The sequence below is a fragment of the Heterocephalus glaber genome, unplaced genomic scaffold (assembly GCF_053883595.1).
Source record: "Heterocephalus glaber isolate CG9 unplaced genomic scaffold, H.glaber_assembly_v1.0 deba00001497, whole genome shotgun sequence".
In the NCBI taxonomy this organism is placed as follows: Eukaryota; Metazoa; Chordata; class Mammalia; order Rodentia; family Bathyergidae; genus Heterocephalus; species Heterocephalus glaber.
The window spans coordinates 13,322,987-13,340,568 of NW_028258320.1; the positions used below are offsets into that span (position 1 = coordinate 13,322,987).

The 17,582-nt window shown below is 52.5% G+C and overlaps 1 protein-coding gene and 1 long non-coding RNA gene across 5 annotated transcripts; both read left to right on the forward strand.

The window, feature by feature from the left end:
- Window positions 1-1,072: 1,072 nt before the first annotated feature.
- Window positions 1,073-8,087, forward strand: LOC147825558 (uncharacterized). The gene is made up of 3 exons (XR_015440309.1): window positions 1,073-3,024; window positions 5,456-5,557; window positions 7,234-8,087. It is a non-coding gene; the product is annotated as an uncharacterized LOC147825558 (long non-coding RNA).
- A 4,851-nt stretch (window positions 8,088-12,938) lies between these two features.
- On the forward strand, window positions 12,939-14,626 carry Comtd1 (catechol-O-methyltransferase domain containing 1). 4 transcript variants are annotated; one of them, XM_004846334.4, is made up of 7 exons: window positions 12,940-13,122; window positions 13,213-13,340; window positions 13,524-13,629; window positions 13,706-13,824; window positions 13,897-13,951; window positions 14,036-14,169; window positions 14,369-14,626. In XM_004846334.4, the coding sequence occupies exons 1-7, from the start codon at window positions 13,029-13,031 to the stop codon at window positions 14,519-14,521; spliced, it is 789 nt and encodes a 262-aa protein (XP_004846391.1). In that variant the 5' UTR covers window positions 12,940-13,028; the 3' UTR covers window positions 14,522-14,626. The 4 variants fall into 4 exon arrangements, with proteins under 4 accessions (XP_087040802.1, XP_087040803.1, XP_004846391.1 ...); XM_087184676.1 differs by having other exon boundaries at window positions 12,939-13,340; XM_087184677.1 differs by having other exon boundaries at window positions 12,939-13,122; window positions 13,897-14,169.
- The last annotated feature ends 2,956 nt before the right edge of the window (window positions 14,627-17,582 follow it).

The following is a 17,582-nucleotide window of genomic DNA, read 5'->3' on the forward strand; positions in this document are numbered from 1 at the left end:
AGGTCTCCGCGTCCTCTCTAGGGAAGCTCCCCGCCCCGACTGGCGACATTCTGACCAGGAGGCAAAGAGAGAAAGCAAGGCTTAGAGAGGGCAGTGAGCAGCCCCAGACCCCACAGTTAGGGAGTGTCAGAGTGAAGCTGGACCCAGTTCTGCCAGGCGCCAAAGCCAGTTCTGCCCACTGCCCAGAGAGTGCACTGGCTCCCAGCCCCTGGCCAGGCACATGGGTCCCAAGGAGCGGGAAGCCTTTCCCCTCGTCCCGAGCCGCAGGTCTTAGGGGGCAGGAGAGCCCCGCTGTAGGGAGGGGGCAGCCAGACGTCCCCATGCCACCCCAGCCCGGCACCAGCAGCCCGGGGTGGCTTCCCCTGCCCGGACACCTCCGACCCCGCAGCCAGGGCGGGCGGAGGAAGTGCAGAGGGGTCAGGCCTGCCCCTTCCCCACAGCCACCAGTGACCCTCCCAGCCCTCAGCCTTGCTGCTGGCTCACCTTTGGGTGGAGAATCTCTTGGCCCCCAGGGCCTGCCAGGCGAAGCTGCCAGGGAGCATGGCACCCCCAAAAAGGGACAACCTACTTCACAGTGCGCCCCACACCCATAAATCAGGGAGGGGTGGGAGGTGGGGACATTCATAAATCCATATCAAACGGCCCCCCAAATTATGACAGATGACATGGCAGTCATAAAATTGCACAAGTAAGACTCACCAAGTCATTAATTTCATGGCCGTAGAAAATAAACAGACACATTTTTTCGCGGCCCTAATAAATTTTTTAAAACTCTAAGAAGGGTCCATCTGCTTCGAATAATTTTTAATTTCCTATTCTGTCTCATTCCCATTAGCTATTCCACTGAGATATTTGTTAAATTCTTTCATTTACCTCCTCCCATCTGTATTCAATTACCCTATTCCCAAATAGAGTGAGTTTTTGTTTCTCCTCACGCGGGACAAAATACCCCCACCTGTATCCTAAAGCAAATGTTATGTGTGTTTTATTATCTGCTAGACCGTGTGAGTCATTCGAACTCGATTGCTTGTAGGGAAAGGCTTGCAGAGCAACGTGATTTTGATGTTTTCTGGCTGGAGTGGAAAACACCTGCCCAGTTCTCAGAGCTGATCTATTAGTGCGGTAAATGCTGTAGCAGATGTTCCTGACCGGCGAGGGCCGCGCCGGGCTGTTGCGGCCCGTGTCGGGCGCGCCGTGGAAACGCTGAGATCAGAGGCCAGCCGCGCCGCCAGGCTGGATCCCGGGGTGGGAGGCTCCAGATGCCTCCCTGGGCCCTGAGCAGCCACAAAAGCTGCAAGGACATTCAAGGTCACCTGGTCGGGCCATGCATTTCTGCACCTGGGAGACTGAACATCACCAAGGAGAGGCGCCTTCCCCCAAGTCACCACGGAAAAGAAACTCAGTGGCTGCATGTGGACCCAGGAGGCTGAGCTGACTCACTTGTGCCCCAGTGCCTTCTACCAGAGAACCCCAGATCATTTAGGAGATTTTCAGTCTAGACTTCTACGAGGCCATTTGTCCTGCTCTTGCAGGAGAAGAAGCTGGGCCAAGCAGCTGAGAAGAGAGCTGAGGGCCAAAGCCCTGCCCTGGGGTGCAGGGGGTCCTGTAGGACTGGTCCCCCAGGCAGATGGGAAGCTCCTCTGCAAAGCCCAAGAAGAGGGCTTCCGGGCCAGGGAGGACTCGTTCCCCAAAGTTACACGGGGCGGGATCCGCCTAGCTGTGCTGTGGGCGGCCAGGTGCCCTTGCCCCCCTTACTGCCACACCCGCTGGTGGCTTCTTACCGTGGGCGCCTGCAATTCCACCAGGAGCCTCCTCCGCTCGGGACCACCTTGGTTGACCCTCCAGACAGGCCGGAAGCACCAGGAATTCAACACCCGGAGAGAAGCCCGGGAGCCACAACGATGCACTCTCACCCCTCAGATGGGACAAATCTGAGCCGGGGCCAACACCAAGGTTCTCAGCCAGGTGTGTCACTGGCCGTTTCCGGAGGCGCCAGGGTTGGATGTCACCGTTGGCAGCCAGGGGGTAGAGGTTACGGTGCTGTAAACATCATGGGGTGCAGTGCTCTGATCAGCCCCTCACAGCCAAGGCAGACTCAGCCCAAAATGTCATAGGGCCGAGGTTGGGAAACCCCATCCTCCAGGTGTAACAGAGGGGCCAGCGGGATGGAGCCCCGATGCCTATGGTGATAACCTGCGGCCCACATCCCAAGTCCCCTTCCTGTGTCCTGGGATCGCCCCCCCACAGAACCCAGCTCGCTAGGACCCTCACCTCAGAATCTGTTTCTGGGAGGACCTGACTGATCACCCATTCCTACAGTCATGGGGAGAGCCTTAGCAACTTCCATCCCAGCTGTTTCCTCCTGCTACACACGCTCAGTCCTAGGGACTCGCGCACACGGGTGGGGCCGCCAGAGGGGGCGCACCAGGCCAGCATGGTGGACCAGCGAGGGGAGCTGTACTCCCCCTACAAAGTGATAGAAGACGGGGACAAACCCACGCGACCCATTGGACTCCAGCTGACTTCTTTTCAACAATTGATAAGCTGATAACCAAAAAAAAATTAAAATTAAAAAAAGTAAAGTCACGCATGGTGACACACACCTGTAATCCCAGTATCTGGGAAAGAGGCTGAAGCAGGAAGATAGCCATGAGTTCAAGGCCAGCCTGGACTGCATAGTGAGACCCTGTGTCCAAAAACCAACACACACGCACGCACGCGCGGACATGCGCACTCACAGAGGTAAGCTAATTTCAGAATTCCTACGGATGTGCAAGAAACCAAGCACAAAAAAAAGAAAAAAAAGAAAAAGGAAAAGAAACCAACCGCAGCCAAAGCAATCTTGAAAAAGAACCGAGCAGGACTCTCACCTCCTGATTTCAGAACTTGCTACAAAGTAACCACAACCAAGAGGCTGCTGAAGTGGCACAGTGCAGACGGATAGAGCAAGGGCTGACAAAAGTTAACTCAGAATGAATTAAAACCTACATGTAAGGGCTAAATCTCTCAGAAGAAAATGTGGAGGTAAACTTCATAGCTTTGGGTTTGGCAAAGGATTCTCAAATACGACCCCAAAAGCATAAGCAATGAAAGAAAAAAAAGTTCATGCCTCTGGCTGGATGTGGTGGTACACACTGAAATCCCAGCACTCTGGGAGGCTGAGGCGGGAGGACAGCAAGTTCAAGCCTAGCCTGGGCCACTTACTGACTTGGCGAGACCCTGTGTCAAAATAAAAAATAAAAAGGGCTGGACAGGTAACTCAATGTGAAAGTCCTGGGTTCAATCCCTAGTACAAAAAAAAAAGGAAAATCTAATTAATGTTACATGGGAGTTTCCTGTATTTTTCTTTTTCTTAGAACTTTTGTATCAGTTTAAAATTAATAATGTTTGTCCCTTATGGACTTTATATATTGTGTTAGATATCTGTAGTTTAGAACTCCAATTTTCTCCTGATGAATTGAAAGTTTATTATACTGGCCCTCTGCATCACTACTGAAGCCTCTTAAAATCTATGTTGGCTGATGTTGATGGAAAGATGCTAGTTTTCTTTCAGTGAATATTTTTTTGTTTTTTTCCACTATTATCATTTTCCATCTGTCCTCATGTTTAAGTGTTCTCGTGTTTTCAGCATTTGGCTATTCCTTTTAAATCCAGACTTGTGGTTTGTGCCATTTGACTGCAGCGTTAGGTCTCTTTTTACTTGTAGAAACTACAAATAGAGTGGACTTTATCTCTTGGGGTTAGTGTGAGCTGTCGGGGGAGTTTTAGGACCTTGTTCTACTGGCTGAGGATTCCTTCTCTTTTTCTTCTTTGCATTCTTTGGAACTTACTGAGGTGTTTTTTTTTAACTTATTTCATTTTTTTCCCCATCTATGTGTTTGGGACTTCTTTTTTCATTGGTGACTCCTGGCATTTTGAAAAGATTAGCTGGGCGTGGTTTCTCACGCCTGTGATCCCAGCACTCTGGAGGCTGAGGCAGGAGGATTACTCTGAGTTTGAGGCCAGCCTGGGCTACATAGTGAGTTCCAGGCCAGCCTGAACTACACAGCGAGACCCTGTCTCAAAAACAAAGAAACAAAATGATCATCTGCTCTCACATAGTCTATCCGCCATGAATCATATCTTACCCTTCTCCTCATGATGTCAGTAACTGAGAAGGCTTTAACTACCTTTCCTTGAGTTCCAGTCTTTTGGGTTCATTTCCTGTTTGATCCCAAAGAGTAGATATTGCTTTGAATGCCCCGTGCTTCCATGGACTCACCCATACTTGCCCTACTCTCCTGATTCTACATTTCTTCTTATATTCCAGACTTCCTTCCCAAGATCAATTTCATTCTCAAGTTCCTCCTCCCAAAATTCCTTTGGGGAGCAAAGGGACCTGTTCATAAATTCTCTTGATTTTAGCACAAATTAAAATGTCTTTATTTCTACCCTTACTCTTATATTTTGCACATGCTACTGGGATATAATTCCCATACCATAAAATTCACTCTTTGAAAATAGACAGTTCAGTTATTTTAGTAAGTTTTGAAAACATCACTGCTATCTGCTATCCAAATCCAGAAGTTTCATGGTTCCAGGCAGAAACCCCAGGCCCCCAGCCTCCACTTCTCCACTCTGTCTCTGTGGATTGAGAAATGGAATCATCCAATGTGTGGCCAGGATGTCTGGCTTCTTTCACTTGATAGAATCCTTTCAAGGTTTATCCTTGATATAGCTCGGATCAGAACTTGTTCCCAGCTAGGCGTGGTGGCACACACCTATAATTCCAGCATTCTGACAGGCTGAGGCAGGAGGATCTCAATTTCAAGCCCAACTTGGACAATTTTGCAATTTAACAATGCCTTGTCTCAAAAAAAAAAAAAGAGGAAAAGAAAAAAATTAAAAAGAACTGAGGATGTGACTCATTGTAAAGTCCCTGAGTTCAATTCCCAATACTATGAAACAAAACAAAACAAAACTCATTCTTTTTTATGACAAGTAATACTGTATCATATGGATATACCACATTTCCACATTTTATTCATTCATCAGTTGATGGACATTTGAGTTGGTTTCAATTTGGGGCTATTATGAAGAATGCTGTTAAGAACATTCATGTACATTCTTATGAGGACATATGTTTTCAGTTCCCTAAATATGTACCTAGGATTTATACTTATTCTGTGTGTGTGTGTGTGTGTGTGTGGCACCGGGGAATGAACCCAGGGCTTTCACACTAAACTGTATCCCCAGATCTTTTCATTTTCAGACAGGGTCTTGCTAAGTCACTGAGTTGCCCAGGCTGGGCTTGAATTTGTAATTCTCCTGCCTCAGCCTCCCAGAGTGCTGTGCTAGGATTACAGGAATGTGCTATCATACCCAGCAATATGTGATTAAATGTCTGCCTTTTGGTTTTTTATTTTATATATATATGTATATATTTTTTTTTATTTATTTTTTTTTTTTGAGACAGGGTCTCACTATGTAGCCCAGGCTGGTCTTGAACTCTCTGTGATCCTCCTGCCTCAGCCTCCCCAGTGCTGAGACTACAGGTGTGCACCACCTGCCCCACCAGGTAGGGATCTCTCTGACCTAATGGTTTTATTTCCTTTGTTTGTTTGTTTGTTTTTGGTACCAGGGATCGAACTTGGGTCCTTGTGGTTGCACAGCAGGCAGCAAAACCACTGAGCTAAATCCCTGGCCCTTATTTCCTTTGGATACATACCCAGGGGTGGGATCTGTGGATCAATGGCAATTCTATTTTCAATTTTTGGGGAAAACCCTGTGCTCTTTGCTATAATGACTACACTGAGTTACAGTCCCACCAACCTTGTATGAGAGTTCCGGTATCCTGCCTGTGTCATTTCCTGTCTTTTGATAACAACCATTCTAACTGAGATGACACAGTATCTCTTGTGGTTTTCATTTGCATCCCCCTGATGATCAGTAATGTTGAGAATTTTTTGGATACTTAACCATTTGAATGTCTTCTTTTGAGAAATATGCACTCGGATCATTTTCCCATTTTTAAATCAGATTATATGGATTTTGCTATTGAATTGCCATGACTTTCTTTTTAGTGCTGGGGACTGAACTCGGGGGAGCCCTACCACTGAGCTACACTCACAGCCCATAGGGTTTTTCTAAACTGCTAAGGTTCCCAGCTAGGATCAAACTTGATATCCCCCTGCCTCAGCCTCCTAGATTGCTGGACTCACAGGCATGTACCACCACTCCCAGCTTGGCAAGACTTTTTAAAAGTTCTCTGAAGTTAATATTCCTCTTTCATTGTTACCATTGATACTACTGTTACTGATCAGCCATTACTCTAATCTCTTCTATAGAAGTTGTTAACCAAAAGAAATTTTTTTCTCTGGTTAAGATCTTCTCCTAGTCTTTGGTATTCTTCAGTTTGACTCTGATGTATCTATGTATGAGCTTCTTTTTACTTACCCTGTTTGTGATCATTGGAATTCCTAAATCTGAGAATTTATGTTTTCTAATATTCATGGAGCCAGGTGTGGTGGTACACACTTGTAATCCCAGCACTTGGGAGGCTGAGGCAGGAGGATCACCATGAGTTCAAGGCCAGCCTGGGCTATAGCATGAGACCCTGTCTCAAAATAATAATAGTAATGATAATAATAATAATAAAATAATGAAAAATCTTCAGCTACTATCCTCTTTCTCATTATACCTATAATTGTTTTCCAAAAATCCACCTCAGCATATACTAGAGCTTTTTATTCCATCCTTCACATCTATTTTTTTTTTTTTTTTGGTACCAGAGATTGAAGTCGGGACCTTGCGCTTGCAAGGCAGGCACTGGAACCACTGAGCTAAATCCCCGGCCCCCCTTCACATCTATTGACATCTTTCATAGTTTAAATTTTTCTTTTTTTCTTTTTTTGAGACAGAGTCTCACTTTGTAGCTCAGAGTGGTTCTGAACTCACTATGTAGCCCAGGCTGGCCTCAAACTTGCAGTGATCCTCCTGTCTCAGCCTCCGAAGTGCTGGGATTACAGGAATGCACCACCACACCCTGCTACCCATAGTTTCCATTTTTCTGTGCTGCATTATACATAATTTTTTTCAGATCTGTCTTCCAATTTTCAAATTCCTACTCTAGCTGTCACTGTTCTGTTTGACTTTTTTAGTTTTTTATTTCGTATGGAATATATTTAAATGTTTAGAAGCTCTGTTTAGTTCTTTTTCAAATCTTCTTGTTAATTTTTATTTCTTCTTTCTTAGGCCACAGACGTACAAGGTGTGGGATTAGGCTGCACAGTGGGGAGAGGTTCTCTCAGCAGACAACAGGTTCAGCAACCACAGATTTCCCTGGCCAGATGTTTTCCAATTTGTTTTGTGTTTGTTTGTTTGTTTGTTTTGAGACAGGGTCTGGCTATATAGTTCAGGCTGACCTGGAATTTATAGCTATCCTCCTGCCTCAGCCTCTTGAGTGCTGGGATTACAGCCATGCACCACCATGTATGGCTTATTTTCCAGTTTGTTCCTGGCCTCTGTGATTCTCTACTCTCATATACGTGCCTCCATCAACTGAAGAGGATTTCAAAAATGTTTCTTCTAGCATTTTAAATATTTTGTAGCTGATAGGTTTATAAATCTTAGTCATCACATACATAATTATAGATACATATTATAGAGAGAGGAATTTTAATCCCAGCTGGGCATAATGGCACACACCTGTCATCCCACCTACTCAGGGAGCTGAGGCAGGAGGATCACAAGTTCAAGCCCAGCCTCGCAACTTAGCAAGATCTTGTCTCTTAAAAATTAAAAAAAGGTTGGGGATGAAGCTTAGCTCTCTGTGGATTCAATCCCAGTGCCACAAAAATAAATATAATAAAATCTCTTTGTTCCTTGTCCAGTGTTCATAGTTTCAGCAAATAATCATTAAGCACCTACTGTGTGCCATGAACCGTGCTAAGGATCCAGGGAGAAACAAGGCACAGGTGTCCCTGTTGTTTACAGACACCAGGCAACCAAAGCAGGCCCTGGCCAGGCTGCCCATGTTCCAGGGAGGTAACAAGGTCTCCATGAGCCACAGAGCTGGGGCCAAAAGCGCTCTAATTCCAATTGATAGGGGAAGGAATAGCCCACAAACCAAGATCCAAGTTCTTTTCCTATCTTACCAGGCATCAGGAAGCCAGGGCGCACGCCTGTGATCCCAGTCCTCAGGAGGCTGAGGCAGGAAGATCACTTCGAGTTCAAGGACATCCTGAAATAGTGAGACCTTGTCTCGAAAAGCAAACAAACAAGCAAGGGTGGCATTAGGGAATCTGCCTATTACTCTCCAAGCACCTGTCCTTACTGGAATTTAAATACAGGAGTTTTAGGGAGGAGACCCAGCCCCACCTCCTGCTGCTGAGAAAAGCAGTTGAAGAACCCCATACCTAGGAGCCTCCCAGAGGCCTCTTCTGGGGAACTTTCCCCTCATCACAGGAGCACTGGCATTTTAACTCTGGCGTCCTGGGTAGCAGCTGCTCTCTAACAAAACCACCCCAAATGCTGTCTGTTGGAGGGGAGTTGGGTCCTCCAAAGAGATACATTTCCTTTTCTTTTGTTTTTTTTCTTTTTTTTCTTTTTTTTTTGTAGTCCTGGGATAGAACCCACTGAGCTACATCCCCAGCCCCTTTTTATTTATCACTTTGAGACCAAGTTTCCTTAAGTTGCCCTGGCCAAGACTCGAACTCGAGATCCTCCTGCCTTAGTCTTCTGAGTTACGGGGCTGAATGTCACTACTGTACCTGGCTCCTAAAAAGATACCGCTCTGTCCGAACCTCACTATTTTAGAGTGTGATGGTGGAGGAATGGGGTCACTGTACACATCATTGCTTGAGGAGAACCAGGAGGGATGATGCCCTAATCCAGTTTGCCCGACTGGAGAGAGGTAGGGGATTTGGACAGAGCGACTCAGGATGCAGGAGGGAGGCAGAGGCGGAGACCAGAGGGACAAATTACAAGCTGAGGGTGCCAGTCGCTGCCTACAGCCACCAAAAGCTCAGGCTGAGGCTTTGAGAAAATTCCCCCTCAAGCTGGGAAGGAACCAACCCTGCCAAACCCTTGATTTCGGACTCCAGCTCCAGAACTGCGAGAGAACAGACTTCTGTTTTACCCAGTGTGGTCTCCTGGCTACTGGGAGGCCCTGGAGAGCAGCCCTAGCCTCTCTCTCTCTCTGTCTCTCTCTCTGTGTCCCTCCCTTCTGTACTGGGGATCGAACTCGAGACCTTGCACTTTTGAGGCAGGCGCAGTGCCACTGGGGGCCCCAAGAAAAGCAACCCTCGCAGCTGGGCGCCCAATTCCAAGTCCGTGGGGATGCGAAGGCCAACCTGGAGGGAACCAAGCAGAGTGCCCAGCGCCCCAAAGCACCCCAGGAGACACCAGCCCACCACTGCTTTGCACAAGGGCACCATCCTTTCACATGACAAGGAGACCGAGGTAGGTGGCGGCTGGGGTTGGCACGGAGGCCTGACGATGTCTTCAAGGACCAACTCTCCCCTCTGGTTTTCTGTCCTTAGCTTCATTGCCTCATGGCAATGCTGCTGTTTCCAGAGCATCAACCCCATTCAAGGTAAGAGGCTACATGGGGAAAAGGGGTTCTTCTTACCAGGAAGGAAGATGTTATAAGAAGCACCCCTTTTCTGTAGCCAGAAACGGCCACGTGGTCCCCCTAGCAACAAGGAAGGATGAGAAAGCAGGCCTCCAGGCAAGGATAGGGTCAGGGGTGAGTCTGAGACTGGTCACAGCTCAAGTCCCAGAGTTGGGATGGTGACCGACTGACTTACAGACAGGGTCCTGCTGAGTCATTGAATTGCCCTGAGTGAGCTCAGACTCAGGCTACTCCTGCCTCAGCCTCTCAGAGCGCTGGGATGACAGGCGTGCGCCACCACACCAGGCTAGAATCCACCTTACTGCAAACAGCAGACTCTGGGAGCGCCCGAGCACCGGGCTGGGGGGTGCAGAACAAGGAGGGACACCGGCCCCGCCCACCCGGGCCGTCGAGGAGGCGTCCCGTGGTCCCCGCAGCGGCCCAGCATGGGCCCCGTGTGCCCTTACACGCAGAAGCCAGGCGAGCCGGCCAGGGTTCGGGGACCAGTGTGCACATGTGGGAAATGCAGCCCAGCCCGGCCTCTGGTGCTGTGGGGGATCCCGCTCCGGGGAAGGGGCCAGGAAGCCAGAGGGCCCAGCACTTGAAAGATTCAAGGACCTCCGGCGTGGTGGAGCAGGTCTGTAACTCCAGCATTCGGCAAGCCGAGGCAGCCAGCCTGGGCCACAGAGCAAGTTGGAAGCCGGCTACATAGGAGAGCCCGTCTCGAACAAAAGCCCTTCCGGCCCCGAGACTCCGCTTCCCGTCCGACTCCTCCGGTCCAAGCTCAGAATCAGAGGCCAGGGTTTTGTTTTGTTTTGTTTTTGTACCAGGGACCGAACTCGGGTCCTTGAGCTTGCGCAGCAGGAGGTGAAACCACTGAGCTAAATCCCCGGCCCGAAGCCAGGGTTCAAAAACAAGGAGTCCCCGCACCTGGTCACTTCCGGGCCTCCGAAGCCCCAGACGCTCAGCCCACCCGGCCGGCGCCCCGACCGCCGCCGCAGCGCCCCCTGGCGGCCCAGGCGCCGCAGTCCCCGCCGCCGCGCAGCCCGGCCCGACCTCGAGGACCGGGTCCCCGCGGAAGTCGGACGCTGGCGGGGCTGCCGAAGGCGGGCGGCCCCGGGCTTTCGGCCTTGCCGAACCTACCGGTTCCTCGGGCCCGGGGGCGAAAGGCCCTGCCGCAGCCGAGCGACGCGGCCACCCCGAGCGCAGGCGCGGGCTGAGCGCGGATTCTGCGCGGTCAGCAAGGTTTCGAACCAGCGCTCGCCGGCCGAAGCTGGTGCCGCTCGCATAAGTCATCCTGTTTTATAGACCATTAGGATCTCCGGAGAGAACCTGCTCGAGACCACTGCTTTCTGTTGAAATTAAAATGTCAGGGAGAAAGAAATAGAACAAAACAGGGAATCTGCAATTAATTACCAGGCCATAAAAATTCAATAATCAGGAGGCAGCGCGGCCGCAGGCCCAGAGGTAGCAGAGCCGGCGTAACAAGAATGGAATACATTAATCTTTTCAAATTAGTTTTTTAATCTGACGGGGAGAGATGGTGACAGACTCCCTCCCCGCCTCGTCTCGGGCTGAAGCCAGCCTGGGGAGCAGGGGCCTACGACCGTCGGACCTGACAGGCACAGGGGAGCCCAGAAGCGCTGGGCAGCCTGCTCCCACCGGGCCCTAGGACGAGAGGAGTCGGGGCGCATGGCGCCCACAGGTCAAGGACAGCAAGCCAGGAGCACGGGACCGGACGTGTGCACACCTGTAACCCGAGCACCTGGGACGCTGAGGCAGGAGGATCCCTGCAAATTCGAGCCCAGCAGGGACTACACAACGAGACTGATTCAAAATATAAAACAGCCGGACATCGTGGTGCACGCCTGTAATCCTGGCACTTAGGAGGCTGAGGCAGGCGAATTGCTGCGAGTTCGAGGGCAACCTGGGCTACGAAGCGAAACCCTGTCTGGAATAAAAAATAGAAAGAAAAAAAAAAGGAGGGAGTGCCCAGTACCCGGCAGGTGCTCAGTAAAAAGCCCTCACTGTGCAGATCTGGCACCCGAGAGCACGGGTATCCCCAGCACGCTTTTCGGACGGCATTTACTCTGCGCTTGCTGCGTGCTCAGCCCCCAGGGAGGGGAGGGAGCCGCGGCCTCAGTCCAGGGACCGGCAGAGGCCCCCAGGCGTCCTGCAGGCTCCGCCCGCGCCGGGCCGCGGGGCCTGGCCAAGCTGCTGATTGGCCAGAGCGGCTGCCCCACCCTATCTGATTGGATGCTGCGCTCTCTGCTCCCGGAGCCCCGCCCTAGCCCTGGGCCAGCTCGGGGCTCTTTGCCCCGCCCGCCGCAGAAGATCCCGCGAGCCGGGAAGCTCCTACTCCGGGTGTGTCTGGCCTTCGGGGTTGCCTAATCGCCCTCAGTGACTCCCTCCGCTGCCAGTCTCACGCTGGGTCCCAGCCTGGGACTGCGTGCCCACCCAAGGTCACTAAATGGGCCGGGCGGGCGTGGTGCTCGCAAAACTCTGGGAGGCTGAAACAGGAGGATCACAAGTTCAAGCTGGAGAATTTAACGAGATCTTATCTCAGAACTAAAAAGTAAAACCAGGGCTGAGGATGTAGCAGCGTGAAGGCCCTGGGTTCAATCCTTAGTACTGGGGGGAAGTCTCCTAGTGTCACCACCCAGGTGGACTGCCCTTGGCCCTCGACTGCGACCCGACCCCAGGGCAAACCAGGAAGCAGCGCAGAGTTTTTCCGCAGCGCCCAGAGCCTGGCACGCAGTCGGAGCTCGATCAGTGGACACCCGAGCGACCGCCTGCCCGTCATTAGCTCCCAGGGTGTCTCCATGCCAGCCAATGATCCTGACAGCGGCTGCCATTTTGGTGGGTCCCGGGCTGTGGACTCGAGGGTCCCAGAAAGGAAACCGAGGCTCAAAAGGCCGGCAGGCCAGAGGTCACAGGCTTCTAACTTCATCAGTCAGCCCGCTCCGGGGTTCCGAGTCCCGAACCACATCCCTCCCCTTGCTCGAGCCCCATTCCTCCATCCTCTCTGGGACACCCTCGTGCTACCTGTATTCGGGTCACACCTGTTACACTGACGCCCTCCACACGCACATCCACATGTGCGCTTGGGCTCGGCAGAAAGGATGGCTAGGGAAAAGCAGCATAGCCAGGAGGGCCATTGGATTGGTGCTCTCGGGTCCAGGTGTCTACACCTCGGGCGCAAGGTGGGAGAAGCCAGACCCCGGGATGCGCCGGCGGACCACGGCACCAGTGCAGTTCCACGCGAGGCCACAAGAGGACGCGCGGCTGCCGGGCGCTGCTTGCAGGAAGGGGATGGGGCCGCCAGGTGGCGCCCGAGCTGCGGCTCCGCGGGCAGGGCCGGCGCAGGGTGGAGCCAGGAGTCCCAGGCGGGTCCGGAGGGTCCGTGGCGCTGGGCCTCCCGCCGCCGCTCCGCGCCATGACCCAGCCCGTGCCCCGGCTCTCCGTGTCCGCCGCGGTCGCTCTGGGCTCGGCCGCACTGGGTGCTGCCTTCGTCACCGGCGTCTTCCTGGGTGAGCGGGGCCGGCTGTGCGCGCGGGCGAGCGGGGACGAGCGGGCGGCGCCCGGGGCTCCGGGCCCTGACAGTGCATCTTCTCGCGCAGGGAGGCGGTGGCCCCCGTGGCGATGCCGGCGACAGCAGTGCCTGCTGCCCCCCGAGGACAGCCCCCTGTGGCAGTACCTACTGAGCCGCTCCGTGCGGGAGCACCCTGCGCTGCGCAGCCTGCGGCTGGTCAGCGGGGCCGGAGCGGGCGGCCCCAGGGGCAGGGTGACCTTGGCTGCGCGGTGGCCTCCGCTGGGCTCCCGGGTCACCCGGGCCCTGGGACCTTGCCTGAGGGCCACACCACCCCCGCGCCCCCAAAGACCCGGGTCCCGAGGCGGGGTGGGTGACGGTATGGTGTCCCTGTCCCCACAGCTGACCCTGGAGCAGCCGCAAGGGGACTCTATGCTGACCTGTGAGCAGGTGCAGCTGCTGGCCAACCTGGCGCGTCTCCTCAAGGCCCGGAAGGCGCTGGACCTGGGTAGGCGCGCGGCGGGGATACTCGGGCCCCGGGTCCCGGGGTCCCAGCGCTGAGCTGTGCGCGCCCCGGTCCCCAGGCACCTTCACGGGCTACTGCGCCCTGGCGCTCGCGCTCGCGCTGCCCCCCTTCGGGCGCGTGGTGACCTGCGAGGTGGACGCGGAGCCCCCGGCGCTGGGGCGGCCCCTATGGCGACAGGTGAGTGTCGCGCGCCCCTGGGCGGCGTCGGCCCGGTGAGAGACCGCGGCGCTGACCTCGCTCCTCCCGCAGGCCGAGGCGGAGCCCAAGATCGACCTGCGGCTGCGGCCCGCGCTGGAGACCCTGGGTGAGCTCGGGGCACTGACAGCTCCTACCGCCACCTCGCGGTGCGCGGCCACGTGCGAGCAACCTATCCCCCTCTCCCCGCCAGACGAGCTTCTGGCGGCAGGCGAGGCCGGCACCTTCGACGTGGCGGTGGTGGACGCGGACAAGGAGAACTGCGCCGCCTACTACGAGCGGTGTCTGCAGCTGCTGCGACCCGGAGGCGTCCTCGCAGTCCCCCGAGTAAGAGCACGCGGGGTGCCAGGCGGCAGGCACCGCCCAGGGCTGGGGCTGGGGCGGGCCGGGCCCTCCCCCGTCGTCGCCTCCGGCTGCGCCGCAGCCTATGGGTTCCTCCCCTTGCGGGTCCCGCTTGGGCCCGAGTCTCCAGCACTCTCCCCGCCTCCTCCTCGGGCTCCGCCCCGTGACGCCCCGCCCCCCGCAGGTCCTGTGGCACGGAGAGGTGCTGCAGCCTCGGAAAGGCGACGTGGAGGCCGAGTGCGTGCGAAATCTGAACGAGCGCATCCGGAGAGACGCCAGGGTCCACATCAGCCTCCTGCCATTGGGCGATGGCCTCACCCTGGCCTTCAAGATCTAGGGCCGGCCCCTAGCATGTGGGCTCCAGGGAGGTTACCTAGAAACCCAGGCACTGACCCTGAATCTTCAATCCAACAATAAAGTGGGGCTGGGGCCCCGACCTCCAGAGCCTCCTCCCTGGTGATGGGGGGGTGGGGGCGACTGAGTCAGCCATTCAGCCCTCCCTGGCCCTAAAGCTGTGACCCTACCGTCTCCACCTGCCCTCAGGCTTGCCTGGCCTCACAGGGCGTGAGGGCGGGTGCAAAGCATCCACTCTCATGTGCACATGCGTACACACGCCATTGATCTGCCTGGTCTCCCAGGTGAAGTTCCAGGGTCTGTGCACGGGACTAGAGGGGGACCCCATCCAGGATGGCAGTGGGAAGGGGGATCTGCAGGCCCAGGGCGATCACGCACTTTTGGAGGCATGCGGTTTTCCCAGAACTGTGGAGTCCCTAGCCCCACCCCTGCGGCAAACCCCAAGCAGCGCCATCCCATCTCAGAACCAGGCCCCTCTGTCTCAACGGGACACTGAGCTTGCGAGGACACTTTCCTGACATCCCGCACATCCGTCCCTTTCCTCCTGATTCATAAGGCTAACGGTGCACATGAGTGCACTTTACGCAGATCCTTACAAGCTCACCTGTGCGCACTTCCTGACCCTGACCAGGTGAATCCCGCTGCAGAACGAGCACCTTAGCCAAGGGCCAGTAGGCCCTGGCGCCATCCCAAGTACAAGGAGTTGCGTTTCTGTGCAGCTCACAGACACCTTTGTTTTCTTACTTGGCACTGGGTCCTGACTCAGTGCCACCTGATCTCTCGGGCTTGTGTCTGGGAGAGCCCTCTGGAGAAGCCATCTTCAGAGTCCCTGGCTGCCTGGCCAGTCCCTCAGGACAGAGACCAGAGGGCCTTCGTGCCCCAGTCCCCGTGTGGAAAGCCTGCCTGAGCTTCACCCGAATCGGCTTCTCACCCGGAAGCTGGCAGCATGTACAATTTCTTAGGTGACCAAAGTATACCACCTTCCAAGCTTCAAAGAGAACTTGAGGTCTCATGTTACAGATCTGTTCGCCAACACTCCTTCTCTAAACCTTTCATTTTATCCTTGACTCCCTCTGATCAGGGCTCCCTCCTCTCATCAGAAAACTTGATCTTTTCCTACTTTTCCAACCAAAATCATGCATCAATGTTAACCACTCGAGTCCAGATGAAGGTCAAGTGGGCCACCCTGGCTCGTTCCTTGGCCCCAACATAACTTCTCACCAGGACCTATCCAAGGGCAGACCAAAAAGCTGTTTCAGTGTTTAAAAATGTATTACAGTAAACGACAATGCCAGTAACCCCCTTCAAAATATTCCCTCACTTCACACTTTATCCCATCATCCTTGTCACCTTCTGGCAAGTTCTGGCAAGTTTTTGTCATGAGGTATGATCAAAAATACTACAGTATCACTGCACCATCCATGGAAAGGCACACGTGTAAAAATATCCAATGAACCTCATCCACGTTATCTGTCCATCTGGCTCTGGGGAACTTTTGGCTCTTCCTTAAAGTCAAAATGGCCATGAAAGGCAAACGTTTTGAACATGGACAGCCATAACACAACTGATGACACTCACAAAAGAGGACTTCCAGAGTCCCATTTGACCCCCGCTATTCCCCTGCTGGGGATCTTCCCCCAAAGAATTAAAAGAATCATACCACAGTGATACATGTGCACCCATGTTCATAGCAGCAGAGTTTGTGATAGCTAAAACTTGAAAGCAGCCCAACTGCCCAACAACTGGAGACTGGATAAAGAAAATGGGGGGGGGGGGTGTAAAATGGAGTACTACTCAGCCATAAAAAATGAGAAATTAGACATTTATAGCTAAATGGATGCACACTGAGGCGATACTCTTAAGTGAAATAAATAGGACACACATGTATAAATACCAAATAGTTTCTCTGGTGTGAGAAAGTGAAAGTGTAAGTAAGGAGTAAAATGTATAATAGGTAATGTGAAATAGGAAGAAAAGGGGCAAAGGGGAAGGAAGTGGGAGGGCTAGGGGAAAGGAAAGAAGGGAATGGAATATGAGAAAATGGAAAAATAGGAACAAAATCTTTGTAAATAGGGAGGAATGGAGGGGTTGAAAGGAGGGCTGGGCAAGGGTGAAAAGTAAGGAGATTATGTAAAGGTGCAAATTTCCAATGATGAATGTCATTATATTGTATACCTAAAATGTACCAATGATTAGAATGAATAATCAATAATGTAAAATAGAAGAAAAGGTCCAAAGGGGTAGGGGTAGTGTGGGAGGGGCAGGGGAAAGGAAAGAAGGGAAAGGAAAAATGATGAGAAATGGAAAAAATAGAAATAAAGTCTTTGTAAATAGGGAAGGGTGGAGGGGATGAAGGGAGGGCTAGGAATGAGGAAAAAATAAGAATCAAGATGCATCAGGTAAATGTACAAGTTCCCAATAAGAAATGTAAATATGTCGTATACCTAAAATATACCAATAAAAGAATTTAAGTAAAAAAAAACCAAAAAAACAAAAGAGGACTTCCAGAACTGCTTCAGAAAGTGGCAAGAACGATGTGTGTTTGAAGCGAGGGGTGAGTGTTTTGAGGGGCAATGTGTCTTACTGTAACAATTTTTTCAGCACTGTATTTTTTCATACCTCATACACACACAGCCTGTGGCACAAACATGGCCTGTATCAGTAATGGCAAACCTTTTGAGCTGTCAGTGATAACAGCCTGCTACAGCAACACAAGCCACGGGTTCACCACCACTGCTCTATCTTACTCTACTTCCCATCCCACCAATGTAAGGTTTAGTGCATTTTCTATAGCAGGAGCTCATAGGAGTTTTACATGAGCATAGAGCCTCTCAACACAATCCCTACATCCCTTCATTTACTCTCTCCAAATGTGCCTGAAATTAACAATGACCCAGTGTAACTACACACAAACTCTGAGGAGTGTGTGTCCTCTTAACTTTATTCTAATCTCAGAATGCTCATGGAATTATTCACAGGAGAGTTGGTGACAGATTTAGGTAAAAAGCAAAATGCTCACTAGAAAAACTATCTCAATATCAGAT

Bases quoted from the DNA above. Each gene is read 5' to 3' on its own strand.
- Comtd1 (XM_087184676.1), top strand. From the start codon at position 13,029: ATGACCCAGCCCGTGCCCCGGCTCTCCGTGTCCGCCGCGGTCGCTCTG. The intron at 13,341-13,523 runs GTCAGCGGGGCC...CTGTCCCCACAG, and splicing joins CGCTGCGCAGCCTGCGGCTG to CTGACCCTGGAGCAGCCGCA. The intron at 13,952-14,035 runs GTGAGCTCGGGG...TCTCCCCGCCAG, and splicing joins GCCCGCGCTGGAGACCCTGG to ACGAGCTTCTGGCGGCAGGC.